This window comes from Aplysia californica, unplaced genomic scaffold, assembly GCF_000002075.1.
Source record: "Aplysia californica isolate F4 #8 unplaced genomic scaffold, AplCal3.0 scaffold00317, whole genome shotgun sequence".
Classification (NCBI taxonomy): domain Eukaryota; kingdom Metazoa; phylum Mollusca; class Gastropoda; order Aplysiida; family Aplysiidae; genus Aplysia; species Aplysia californica.
Genome location: NW_004797587.1, coordinates 703,533 through 716,718, shown reverse-complemented (window position 1 = coordinate 716,718; position 13,186 = coordinate 703,533). Strand labels below are relative to the sequence as shown.

The 13,186-nt window shown below is 38.9% G+C and overlaps 1 protein-coding gene across 1 annotated transcript in view; it reads right to left on the bottom strand.

Annotated features, from left to right (window-relative positions):
- Nucleotides 1-846: 846 nt before the first annotated feature.
- Nucleotides 847-13,186, bottom strand: part of LOC101848053 (vacuolar protein-sorting-associated protein 36) — a 17,141-nt gene continuing 4,801 nt past the window's right edge. The window contains exons 4-13 of the mRNA XM_005102221.3: nt 11,952-12,066; nt 10,379-10,465; nt 9,817-9,933; nt 8,065-8,142; nt 7,167-7,301; nt 6,424-6,489; nt 4,897-4,961; nt 4,054-4,138; nt 3,505-3,581; nt 847-2,109 (exon numbers count right to left, since the gene is read on the bottom strand). Of these exons, the coding sequence (XP_005102278.1) occupies nt 2,013-2,109; nt 3,505-3,581; nt 4,054-4,138; nt 4,897-4,961; nt 6,424-6,489; nt 7,167-7,301; nt 8,065-8,142; nt 9,817-9,933; nt 10,379-10,465; nt 11,952-12,066 (922 nt within the window). The 3' untranslated portion in view covers nt 847-2,012. The remainder of the gene's footprint in view (nt 2,110-3,504; nt 3,582-4,053; nt 4,139-4,896; nt 4,962-6,423; nt 6,490-7,166; nt 7,302-8,064; nt 8,143-9,816; nt 9,934-10,378; nt 10,466-11,951; nt 12,067-13,186) is intronic.

Sequence of the window (13,186 nt, the reverse complement as noted above, 5' to 3'; positions counted from 1 at the left end):
ACGTCCTTAACTCCCCCCCCCCCACCCCCAAACAAAAAAAAAAAAGGAAATTCTTGCAAACACTCTCTTACTGTCTAATGTAATTAATCTCATTGCAGGTCGTAAAATAAAAAATGATTCACTTGCTAATTTATGCAGATTTAATCCCTAGTTATTTTATTTACTTTCACAATTAAAAAAACCATTGCACATTATCTGTATAATGAAAACAATTTATAAGGAGTAAAAAAATATATAGCAAGCCATAGAGATGTTGTGAATATATACAACTTTCTAACGTTTTGCCCTGAAAAACATTATTGAACGGAAGGAGATTTTTCATCGATAGACTAGAAGTCATATTATCCCACGCATATTTGAAGCAGTCCTCTCATTCTTCTTAGTTTAGTCTTAATAGAGGTTTTACGGCGCTCACAACTGCATAAGGTCATATGAGCGCAAGAAAATTAGAGGTGCCACAAGAGAGTAACAAACACAAAAAAGAACAAGGGGAGATAAGGACGATAGATGTTTGATAGGAAAGAAGGAGCAAACCACACCAGAGTACCTGCCAACCACCCACTCTTATTCTTCAATGATACTCTAAGAGATGTTGAAAAGCAGGCGTTAACCCGGGCAAAACGATCTACTCACTCAGAGGATACGACAGTGTCAATAGATTAACCCTTACAATGACACTAGATTAACCCTTACAGCGACTCTAAATTAACCCTTACAGCAACTCTAAATTCACCCTTACAGCATCTGGCTATTTTTAGTCTTGGCTCCCCTCTGGCCTATATTATACCAGGACCTCAGCCAAAAAATTTTTTGACAGTTATTAAACAAATTTGTTTTCTGATTTTCTTGGAAGTTTTAGAGGATAACAGGTACATAACAATAACATTTTTCAGAGACAATTGGACAGAACATTGTAGAAATACTTGACTAGGTTTAGTAGTAGAGGTTTTACGGCGCTCGCAACTGCATAAGGTCATAGGAGCGCCAGAAGATTAGAGGTGTTACAAGAGAGTAACAAACATAAAAAAGAAGGAGGGGAGATAAGGACGATAGATGTTTGATAGGAAAGAAGAAGCAAACCACATCAGAGCACCCGCCAACCACCCACCGTGACTAGGTTTGAGGTGACTGACGCCCTGAGAGGGAAATAATATATATATATGTGGCAGGGCCTGGGGGAAGGAGAACTCGTGAAGGAAATAATATATATACATATATGTGGTAGGGCCTGGGTAAGGGAAGGAGAAATGGAGATGGAAATAATATAGATTATAATAATTTCTCCAAATGTATTATTTTCAACATTAATCTTCTGATATCGTAAGTTACAATAATGTCCTACGTCAGAATAAAGACAAAATCAATCTACCATTTGCTGCTAAGTTGACCAATTACCAAGCCAGAAAATTAAGTAAAAAAGCCCCCCCCAAAAATCTCCAAATTATGATCATGGCACAACCTAGAAAAAAATAAGAAAATTAGGGAAGTTTTTGTTTCTTAGGATTTTCTAAAAACTGCAAAAACGTATTTGTATTTATATTGCAGCACATTGACAATATCTGATATTATGACATACAGTCATACTATGAGAGACAGACAAAATCTCTTATTTGTCTGCATTTTGCTTACCATAAAAATCTCTAACTACCTGGTCAGTGTCCGAGACTAAGTACTTCTTATATATATAATATATATATATATATATATATATATATATAAATAAAAACCAACAGGGGCAGCGTGATCCATTACCGCAAAAAAACTAGGAGACAGCACTGACAATAAAACCTGACCATCAATGATTTATTTATAGAGGCGCCAGCCATCCATGTCCGGGTACTGTTTTTAGCCAATTGATAAAAAAAATAATGGCTTAGGTGAATAAACTTCTACATACAAAAACAACTAACAAACTTTTCCATAAAAAAACAAAAGAGACAATCAAATCATAGCTTAGGTGAACAAACTTCTACATACAAAAAACAACATAGAGACAATCAATCGTATCAACTTCAAGAGCCAGCGGTGAGGAAAAGATTGGGGTAAAATTTCAAGCCCTCGACTGTCTCATCTCGGCAGACTCCTCCCATCTTCTCTGTCAGCAAAAGTCTGCGGAGGAAAATGAAAAAAAAAAAAAGAATAAATTAAAGCAGAAAAACACTGTCGTTTTGTTTTTGCATGGATCTTTTTATACATTGCGGACAAATGGATCACACTTCATGAGACATATGAGTAGGCGTTTGGATTGGTGTCGTCCGCCAGCAGAATACAGCTCCACTACTCAGTATACCACTCCATCATTCCTTATTTTTCACAACGGCGCCTGGCAGAGTTTAAAAATAAAAAATTTTTTTTGTGTGTTTTACGGCGCTTGCAACTGCATATGAGCCCACGGGACACATTAAACTTTTTCGGTTGGTAGGAAATTTTGAATTTTGCCCGTGTGGCGGCGGCAGAAGCCTACTCTTATCGATTTTAGATCACCAAGGGATCTTTAACGTGCACAACTTGCACACTGGCCCTCCGAGATTTTTCTCCCTTGTCCGAGAAAGCTAGATGTAGATTTTTCCTACCAGAAAATCAGGGGTGTGTCTGAAAGACAGCAGTAAGAAGGAACCAAGGAATAGCAGTAGAAAGGCTGCTGAAAGAGTCAAGAGACCAGAGGAGGGGGCGAAGGAGGTGAGGGGGTGGGGGCAGAAAGAGGAGATGAAAGCAAACGACAGAACATTGCGAGAGAGCAGGAGGGAAGGGGGGGGGGGGGGGGGGGGGGGGGGGAGGAGAGTGAAAGGAGACAATTTTAGAAAAGAAAATTTTTTGGTCGCTACACGGATTCGAACGCGGGACCTTTGAACGAGAGGCCAACACCTTAACCTCTAGGCCACGAGAGCCGCCTCTGGCAGAGTCTTACACAAAGTAGTCCACCTGTACTTTCCCGTCGGCACTTACAGCCACAAGCCACATACAGTCTAGCACACACGTGGCCAAATCAGTACGACACGGAAAACTTTTTGTTAAGTAGGGGGCCTACAAATTTCACTATGCATGTGTTCGAAAGACAAAGAATGTTAATACGCGTAAGCAAAAATTCGGAACCTGAAAATCTGTTTGATAAGAGTATGCTTCGTTATGTGCTTGTTTGCTTTGTGTGCGTTTGTTATGTCTGTCCCCGTCATTTTATGCAAGAAAAATTCTGAAATTAAGCAAACTGAGCCCAAAAATGTGAAATTATGCGATTCTGTTTATTTTAACAAAGAAAGATAATGGAAAATAATCAGAAATTATGCAAAATAGATCAAATTTTGCTAAATTATGCGGGTGCATAAAACTACGGGAACAGTTATATGTATGCTAGACACTATTTTCCTGGCGGCAAGACATTCACACGACCCCATCCATAAAGAGCAGGAAACGAATTGTAGCCTCTCACCATGTCCTTCCTTAAATGGAACAAGGAACCTAGGAAAAAGTGTGGATTTCTGACCTCAATGCACAAACTGGACTCACCTCTCTCTGGCCAGTATCACGGACAAGCCAAGTATCTGAGCCAGCTGCTCTGCGGTCAGTGGACCTTTGTCTTGTATCTGAAACATCAAACAAAAAGGGAGTAACAGCATGGTATTTACAGCAACATTCAATCTATATACTATATTGCCAGTAAGAAATACAGAAGTTGCTCATGTATCCTTCCCACCTATGGTTAGAAAATTATAAATAAACGTTTAGTTTTTTGCAAAATCTGCATTCTAGACCTAATGTGACTTTTTTCGCGCACATTGAGCTCTAAACCGGAACTTGGTCTATCAATATTTGTAACACGTTCACTGGTGCATGTGTGTGCACACGAACACACACCCCCATACACATGCAAACGCACACACCCCCACACACATGCATACGCACACACACACCCCTACACACATGCAAACGCACACACCCCCACACACATACACACGCACACACCCCCACACACATGCACACGCACACACCCCCACACACATGCACACGCACACACCCCCACACACATTCACGGCCAGGTGTGGGACACCAACTCACCGTGCTGCTCGTCTTTGACACAATCTCCTCCTCGTCCTGGCTGCGAGCCTGCAGCACGGACACACCACTGTCAAAAGTCCTCAGTCTGCAGCACACAGGGGAGAAGGAAAAAACAAAACGTTTGTCATGATCTCTGACAAAGTAATATTGGCTGCAATGATGACAATAAGAACAGAATTTTGTTTTCAACAAATCCATGAACAGCGATATTACAACCTGTATCCACTTTGCTAACAATACAAATTTTCAATTAATAAGTCAGGCTTTTTTGTTGCAATCAAAGCTACGCCGTCTTTTTCAGAGAATGGTAACATTCTGGTAGGGACACTTTTAGACTTACCTTAGGGATCACAAACCCCTAGATAAAGAAATGTCAGCCAAATTTCCTTTCAAATGGTTAACACAGTCTTTTTGTCTACTCTGGAGTTATAGCAGATTACTGTAAATTCCTTCTTTCTCTTGAAAACTGACAAGTTATCAACCCATGATAATGAAAACACGTTTAATTTCAAGAAAGACAAACTTTGTTATTATATTAAGTCACACTATCAAATCAAACTTCACAGAATGTGCAAGTACCAGCTTTAATGAATTATTGCTCTTGGTAGAAGACTGAGATCAACAAAAAACTCTATCACAGAATGTAAAACAGTTGTGCAGAAAATGTTCGCTATACAAATGCTGCTTATTATTAAGACGCAGTTTTAGAGCCCATTTGTGAATGATACAGAAATTAAATCTTGTTATTTATACCAAAACATGCTGTTTATTGATTAAAATATTCCTTGTATGAATTATTTCCCCTAGTAGGATGGATACAGACAAACCAGAAGACTGACTGACCTAAGAGGCAAAGCTAACATCTCCATCAGCTCACAGGCGTGCAGCAAATCTTCGGGTGACAACAACTGCAGAAATGAAAAAAAGAGTTCAAGTAAATCTGTGATCAAATCAACTTTTTTGGTTCCTAAACCAAATGATTTTGAGTTCCCATCAGAAAGCGTGAATGAAAGAAAAAAGACGAGACCATGACAGACATGAAAAGCTAGACTGACCAGTAAGATGAAGGACCATTCAGTGGTATGCACACACTATCTAGAGGAAAAGTTGCTGAGGTTGATGATGTCATTGTTTTTTGAGCTGATGTAAATGAGTCACAACATAATCTTATTTTCTATCTAGTTTTAGTAAGAGTTTTACGGTTCTTTCAACTCAATAAAAGAGAAGCAAACAACACCACAGTGCCCACTAACCACCCACATCTTTAATTTAAGGGTCACCTTTCCCCCATGAACAGGTGACTACAGTAGTCTCCGCCTAAACGCACGCCATACAAAAGCACGCTCGGCTCAAACGTACGCTTTCGTCATTTGACGGGTTTTTTATTATATAATTCAGACGTACAAACGCACGGTCACTCCCTCTAAACGCACGCTCCGATCTGCGCAACACGCTGACAGGTAAAGCTTGACAAAGGGAAATTTTTACTACGACTACTGTACGATCTGCACAGCTTGCATAAGACAAACATAGAAAACCGGATATTTGGCGAGACTGCCCCTTACGCCGAACAAAGAGAGTGATGGACAGCATTTTCACACCCAACTTTCCACAGACACATAGGTCTAGGACTGGTCGGTGAAATGTTGGGGGGTTGGGGGACTGAAACGTTATTTGATTGGTCACTGGAAAAGCATCTCTTTGAGAGAAAGTTTCTGACTGGTGTTTGAGTGACTGCATGTTGGTTAATGTTTAATTAGACCTAAGCCTATGATGCGCAACACGCGTGAATGCTCGTTCATGAATTTACGGTCGGGGGGAGGCACTTGGAAAGCCACGTGGCAGGGCTGTCATCTCTACGACTATCAGCAACAATTTCTGTTTAGGCTATTGGTTCCCGACATTTTATGGTGCATTCATTACATTGAGTCTGTCTTTCTGCTTCTCCCCCCACCCCCACCCCACACACACACACCCATTCAACGCCTTTGCAGTTTAACCGCAGTCGGGGAATCTTTTACAAAACAGTTACGTGTCGTCACATTATCAGCCCAAAGTGACTAAAGGGAGATAACTAGAATATCAAGGCAATGAGATGACTGCGTCCCTTCCTCCCTTTGCAAAGGTTCATGTAAACACATGCTCCGTATAAACACACGCTAAGAAGCCCTCCCGAGCACTGTGCGTTTAGGCGGAGACTACTGTATAATAACAGTAGCACTGAAACCAAGTAGAACCTGTAGACTATACTAGAAAGCCCACCAACCTCTCACACTAGTAAGAAGCCTGTAGAGAAATCTTATCACATTTTATCTTATCTTATCTTGTGATTTTCCAAAGTATGACATAAAGGAGAAAAGACTGCCTCACCTCCATGCCCCTGGCTCGGTTCACGCGGCAGTAGACATCCGTCATCGTCATCATGCCCCCACAGTCCTGTAGGAAAGTTTGAGGAAAGAGAAGCCAAACTGTAGGGTAACAGACATTTATTTTAGATTTAACAAAAGTTTTACAGCACTTGCCACACAAATAGGTCACATAAGTTCCAAAGATTAGAGGCATTACTTGAGAGTAACAAACAAAGACAAGAAAGAGGAGAGATAAAGATGATAGATGTTTGGCATGAAAGAAAGAGCCAGCCACACCAGAGCACCAGCCAACCACCAACCATCATTTAGAGCAAAAAGAACAGATGGTAGACAAACATGAACAGCAGAGGAAAAGAAAAAAAGTAAGATCTATTAGTGACATCCTCAAATTGTCCAGTGTCTATGCAACAGCAGAATATATTACAATGGAGAAAAGCACAAGGTGCCATTCTGTTTAGCACTCACCATTATAATAGAATCAGGGTAGAAAAAAAGGCAGAATTGATGTCTAAGCACGATTAGACCTTGAAAAACTTGGCTGGATGATGTCAAAGAGGTCCTCCAACAGAAGAACGTACCTACAACAGAAGCCATTCACCTAGCCGTAGACCAAAAATTGCACCTCCCCTCCACATCTAGCGAAAAACACATCCAATCATTGTCGAGGAGAAAATTTGTCATCTAAGGCAGGCATTCCTCGTAATGCTTGAGAGTCAAGATGGAGCAAGCCCCACACCCACTCACCTCGACAGGTTTGGCCAACACTGAAGCCAGCTGACGTGCCAGTTCCGTGTAGTATTTGTCGCCCGTCCCATGTGTTTCTCGCGTCACTGGGTTGGGGATACCCATAGACAGCAGATAGGATTTGAACTTGACCGTCTGCCGATCACACAAGAGTAAAGTTTTAAAAAAGATAGAGAGAAAGATAAATGTAACCAATAGACTTTGAAGGGACACTACAATTGACTCCACCACAGACTGATGAGTAGAAGTCATATCTACCGATCAGTGCAAGACTTCGCTGTACGTCACTTTGTAAATTGGCGTATTATGGCGCAGTCTTACACTACACAGTCGATGTGAGCTCAACATGAAACAGAACACAAACACAAGCCATTATCTCCAAGATTTCTCTTGATACCAAAAAAAAAGTAAATAGCAATATCAGTGAAACACATGCTACACTTTGAATAGAAATTTTCAAAATCAGAACAAATCAGAACTTACAGATTAAATGTTGCTTTTGCTCCCTGCAATAATCACTTCTTCAGACCCACTTGTCTGATCCACCAAAGGCAAACTGTCATGGGGCATACACTGTTCCGTTCAGACACAAAAGTGCCTACATATCTCTCTCCAAATAACATAATAACATATCTATGGACACTGTTTGCCCAGCTCAGATCGGTGTTTTCTCAGCGTCTTAGATTTGATCCTGACAGTGTATTAGGTCACTAATGTGTGATTAAATTTACTTCCAATGATAACCCCAGCATCACAGTCAATCTCCAAAGTTGAACCACTTTACTATTTGCCCTCGCACTGCGATGAGTCTATTTGGTCTAAACACAGCTCATCCACCAATGACCACCACTATCCCCAGCAAGGTCAACAATACACCCACCCTCCCACGATAACTAACCTCATCCTCTGTGATCTCGCCTTGCTTGTCCTTGATTTTAGTAGCGATTGTCTTGCTCAGGCCAACCATGTCTTTAGCCTGTGGAAATACAGAGATGGGATGGGGGTTAAGGTTCGGAGCATCAAATGTAATCATACAATGAGATTCCAACACCCCCTTGTACAGAAAACCCAGACACTGATACACAGAGGTTTAGCCTGCGTCTGTGCACCTACATTGAAGAGCTGGAGAGAGGACGGGAAAGGGGAACTGATTCTTTTCACAAAACTTTGGCACTTGAAGCCAAGGCTAATAACAATAACAATTGATAGCAAAGATTGTATTTGTATAAAAAAACCCAACAACCTACTTTCTTTTTCTTGCTATGTTCAAGTACATTTAATTTGTACATTTACTAAAACAATCTATGTAAAGTACATTTGTACATTTACTAAAACAATGTATGTAACCAATTGAAGAGTGCTGAAGGAAAATGACCCAAGTCATGACTTACAATATTTGGCTTTGCCTGTTTTTTTTACCAAATGTTTAGCTTTTTCTATTTTGTCCATCAATACAGTTTTTATCAGCAACAGCTGGGGTCACACATTAGTGACCTATTTAAAACAGTCGTTAAAAGAAGGCCAGCAGTCCATATGAACAAGTGGAAGTAAGGCAGTAGTCCTCAGTATAATTACTATGACCAATGCCATTTCCCCCCTCTCCCTGAGGCCTTCAATTGTTTGTTAAAAAATCTGTATCAACCATCTACAACAACAATGCATTCCGTTTGGTAACAGTTTTATGGAGCTTACAACTACATTAGATGATCAAAATGTTGCAATGCTCATGCAAATACGTGGAATATTTAACTCATTCACTACATATCATTTTCAGCTATTGGACGAATTTTTTTTCGGGAGGGCGAAATGAGATGGTGACTAGTGCGCAGTTCACAGGTCTTTGGGGCCACACATCTGTAATATTTATTTGTGTATTTTTCAACTTTGGTTCCTGTAAGAGGCGATTATGCAACACAATTTTGCTTGGATGCGGATATAATTTGAAAATAAATAAAGAATAATCTTTGGTGAAATCCCAAAAATATGTTTGCACCTAGTCAAATGATACATCAAAATAACCATATATGAATATAGAACTGGAAAATATTGAAAAATTTGCAGTTATTTACAAACATTCCATAAAATTTGTACATTTGGACCATAACATCAGATATTGAAAAAAAAATTAAAAAATTTTATAATCTTGAAAAAAAAAGGACAGATGCATTCACAAACAGAAAAAACACTTGTATCTTACATGGAATTATTCAGAATTTCATTTGGAATAAACCTACACATGTCCTGAGAGTTACTTTTTGTGTAATTTCACCCAAAAATATCGATTGCAATTTGAGTCCAATAGTAATATTCTAAAGAAAAGTCCTATATTTCTTTAGTGAGCAAAGTAATGATACATTTTGTTGTGTAAAAGTACTGAGTCTGGTGTCTGGGCTATAATTTGGGCTGCGCGATAAAACAAAGTCGCATAAACTTCGAATTCGCCGTTTCAAAACGGAATCTTAACTTCTGATTTTCGGTGGAAACGCTTGGCCCAGACGTCAATGTTATAGTATAACCTTTATCTTAACATGGATAGGTGGATTGGAATAAAATCTAAGCTAAAAATTATAGGTCGGTTCTCCAGCCGCAGGGGGGCGGCTTGCTGTAGCGAAATCACTTTCGCCGAGCCGTATAGCAAATGAGATAATACCTTTTCCATTAAATTTCTCAAATCCTGAAAAGCTTGTGAAATGTTCTTGTTGGTTTCTTTGTTCTTTTGCTGAATGGATCTCTCTATGCCCACAATACCAGGCCTCTGTCTGGGAAGCTGGGGGGAAAAAAGAGAACAAGGAAAATTAAAATTTATACATTATCATCTTTGATCCATATACTCTCAATTATTGATAAGAAACGCTAAGATGGTGAGAAAAAAAAATTTGGAGAACTATCCTTCTGTAAAATTATTTTATCTGCTTTACATAGATGGAATTAGAAGCCAAAGATTATTCATAGGCACAAAACACAAATACATAAAAGACAACAACAAAAAGTTTTTTTAACCAACCAACAACCTCTGCACTAAATTCTAAATAATTTCAGTAACCGCATCTGCAGAAAGAACAAGCAAGCACCTCGTGGGAAGCTGTTAACAGTAGATATGCGTACTTCTTTCCATCCTGCGGCAAATATGGAAGTCAACATCTTTAGACAGATGAGCTCTTGACATCAAAACAAGCAATGAGAGTGAAGTGTGACGTAAACCAATTACTTACCAGGCCAGAATTGTTGGATGCAGGGGTGGCTGCTGGCTGTGCCTCCCACCTTCTCTTCTTCATTTCTTCCTTTAGACTTCGTAAAAACTGAAAACAGAGGATATAAGTAAAATAGAGGATATAAGTAAAACTGAAAACAGAAGATAAAAGTAAAATAGAGGGTATAAGTAAATTTAAAGTAAAACTGAAAACAGAAGATAAAAGTAAAATAGAGGGTATAGGTAAAACTGAAAACAGAAGATATAAGTAAAATAGAGGATATAAGTAAAACTGAAAACAGAGGGCACAAGTAAAATTAAATTAAAACTGGAAGGTGCAAATAATTTTCAATAATTATGATAATAATAGATTGCATTTATGTAGCACTCTATCCCATGCAAGTGCAATGTCTTGGCACTTTTCATCAAAGACATGATCACTGACAGTAAAACCTCATACTGTCATATACACATACGACATTTCACATAAACTATGATGATAAACGAGAAAACCAGCTCAACCACATACAAGGAAAAATTTTCTAAGCCATACATTAACTATAACATATAAGGACAGAGGTGAAAACAGGACACAGCCGCACCTGTTCATGCACTCCAGCTGAGACTTAAACAATACTGCCATATCAATTATCATCTTATCTTTTTACCAAGATGACCTTCTCCACTTTCTGATGTTTGAAAAGTTTACAAGGCTTTCCATCCACTTGCGTACATCCTATCGGAATAAGAGATGAATGTAAATTGGTGTGGACCTGCCTCTAAAACAATGCTGTCAGGACCATTAAACCCATGATGATAATAATAATAATAATAGTAATAATAATAACAGTAATTGTGTTCCGCGCTATTTACCGATCAGCGCAATCTTAAGGCGTTTTAACGATCGTATAATTGCGCGGCAATCTTTAGATTGTGCCGCACATTTTAACGATCGTTTAATTGCGCGAAAATCTAAAGATTGCATTAATATTTTATATTTTTGAAATAATTTTCTTTTTCTAAATTCATTTCAATCTTTAGCTTTTACCCACATCAAGGAACATTCACATTTACTTTCAAAAGTGTAAAAATACGAAAATAAAGATAAAAATTAACATATGAAACTAAACAGCTCACAAGAATGATCCAAAGCCAGATATCAAACTCAAAGTTCACAAAGTACATTTAATTTATTTTATATTTTTGAAATACTTATTTTAGAAAATTCACTTACATCTTTATTCTTTTATTCACACCAAGGAACATTTTCATAAGTGTAAAAATATGAAAATTTAAATTAACGTTTGAAACTGAAGAGCTCAAAAGAATGATACGAAAAAACAATGCCGGGTATCAAACTCAAAGTTTAAAATCAAAATTAAAATTAACATATGAAACTGAAGAGCTCACAAGAATGATACAATTATACAATCGTTTAAACGCGCAGGGCAATCTTAAGATTGCAACCCAACTACACAATCGTTAAAACGCGCAACGCCGATCAGTAAATAGCGCGGAACAATAGCATTTATATAGCTATCAAATAAAGTAAAGTACCCTCAACGAAAAAACAGTGAATGGGATCGACAACTGACCTCTTGCTGGCCAAGTTCCCGAAAAGACAGCCTGATGTAGTCATGGGGACTCTGAGTGACCGGTCCCGGAGGACGTCCTGGGGCACCCGCAGAAAGGTGAAGGACAATCTTAGCACTGAAAAAGTTTCGTTCAAGTTTTACAGCACTTGCAACACAATTAAGTTATATAAGTGACGGAGAATAGAATTGTTACTACTTGAGAGTAACATAGAGAAAAGAAGTAGGAGAGATAAGGATATTAGATGGAAATAAGGGGCAAAAGTCATCAGACCACCTGCTAACCATCCTTCAAAAAAGAGTTGAAGTCAGCTGCATTTTAGTTTACAAGTCGTCATGAAAACACCTAGACTTTTCAAGAAACAAATTAGGACAAAAGTAATGCTGACAAAAATGTACTAGGCTAAATCTTGTTTTTATAAGCTATCTATGAGAATGAGAAAGTTTTGACAGAATTCTTGTAGAGAAACTACAGATTCAAAATGCAGCACTTCATACATGATGTAAAGGAAAGCAAGAGAAAGATGCTTTTAAAATCTAAGTGCAGCTTGAAAGCATCTAGGCTCACAATGAAACAGAAAACAGCAAAAACAAACTACTTATCACCCTCTCCCTGATTCATCTGACACAAGCACATATGCAGCTTAAGAGTGGGAATGAATTATGCTGTTGATAAAATTAAAGGCTGAATTTTCAACTTGAGAGCCTATCAAACAATGCAAGAACCATAGTTAAAATCAGCAATCAACTCATTAACTCTTCTCACAAATTTAATGACAAAATGACACATAGAGTAAAGGTACTTCAAAACCAAACAGAAGTCTATAAAGGTAACAACTACTTCGCATATCAAGTCAGTATGCCTACTGTTTACTCTGTGAAAGGCAATAATGTACAGTCGAACCTGCCCTGACGGCCACCTCTATAAGACGACCACCTGTACAAACGGCCACTTTCCATTTCCCCCCTTGCGTTTTTTCTATATCATTTAACTGTGTAAAACGGGCACCTGTCCAACGCGGCCGCGGCCACCTTATTTCAACACACAACCCCTATCACACTAAGCAATAACACCTGTCTAAGACGGCCACCTTAGTGACTCCATTTCGTTGAGTCATAAATTGTGCTTTGGCCCCTGGCGTTGTGGGCAAGCCGTCATAGTTCAATCCCCTGTCGCTGTTGTTAGGTAGTCCCTCCAACCGATCATGTTGTGTAGGCCCCTCCTACTGTTGACCAAT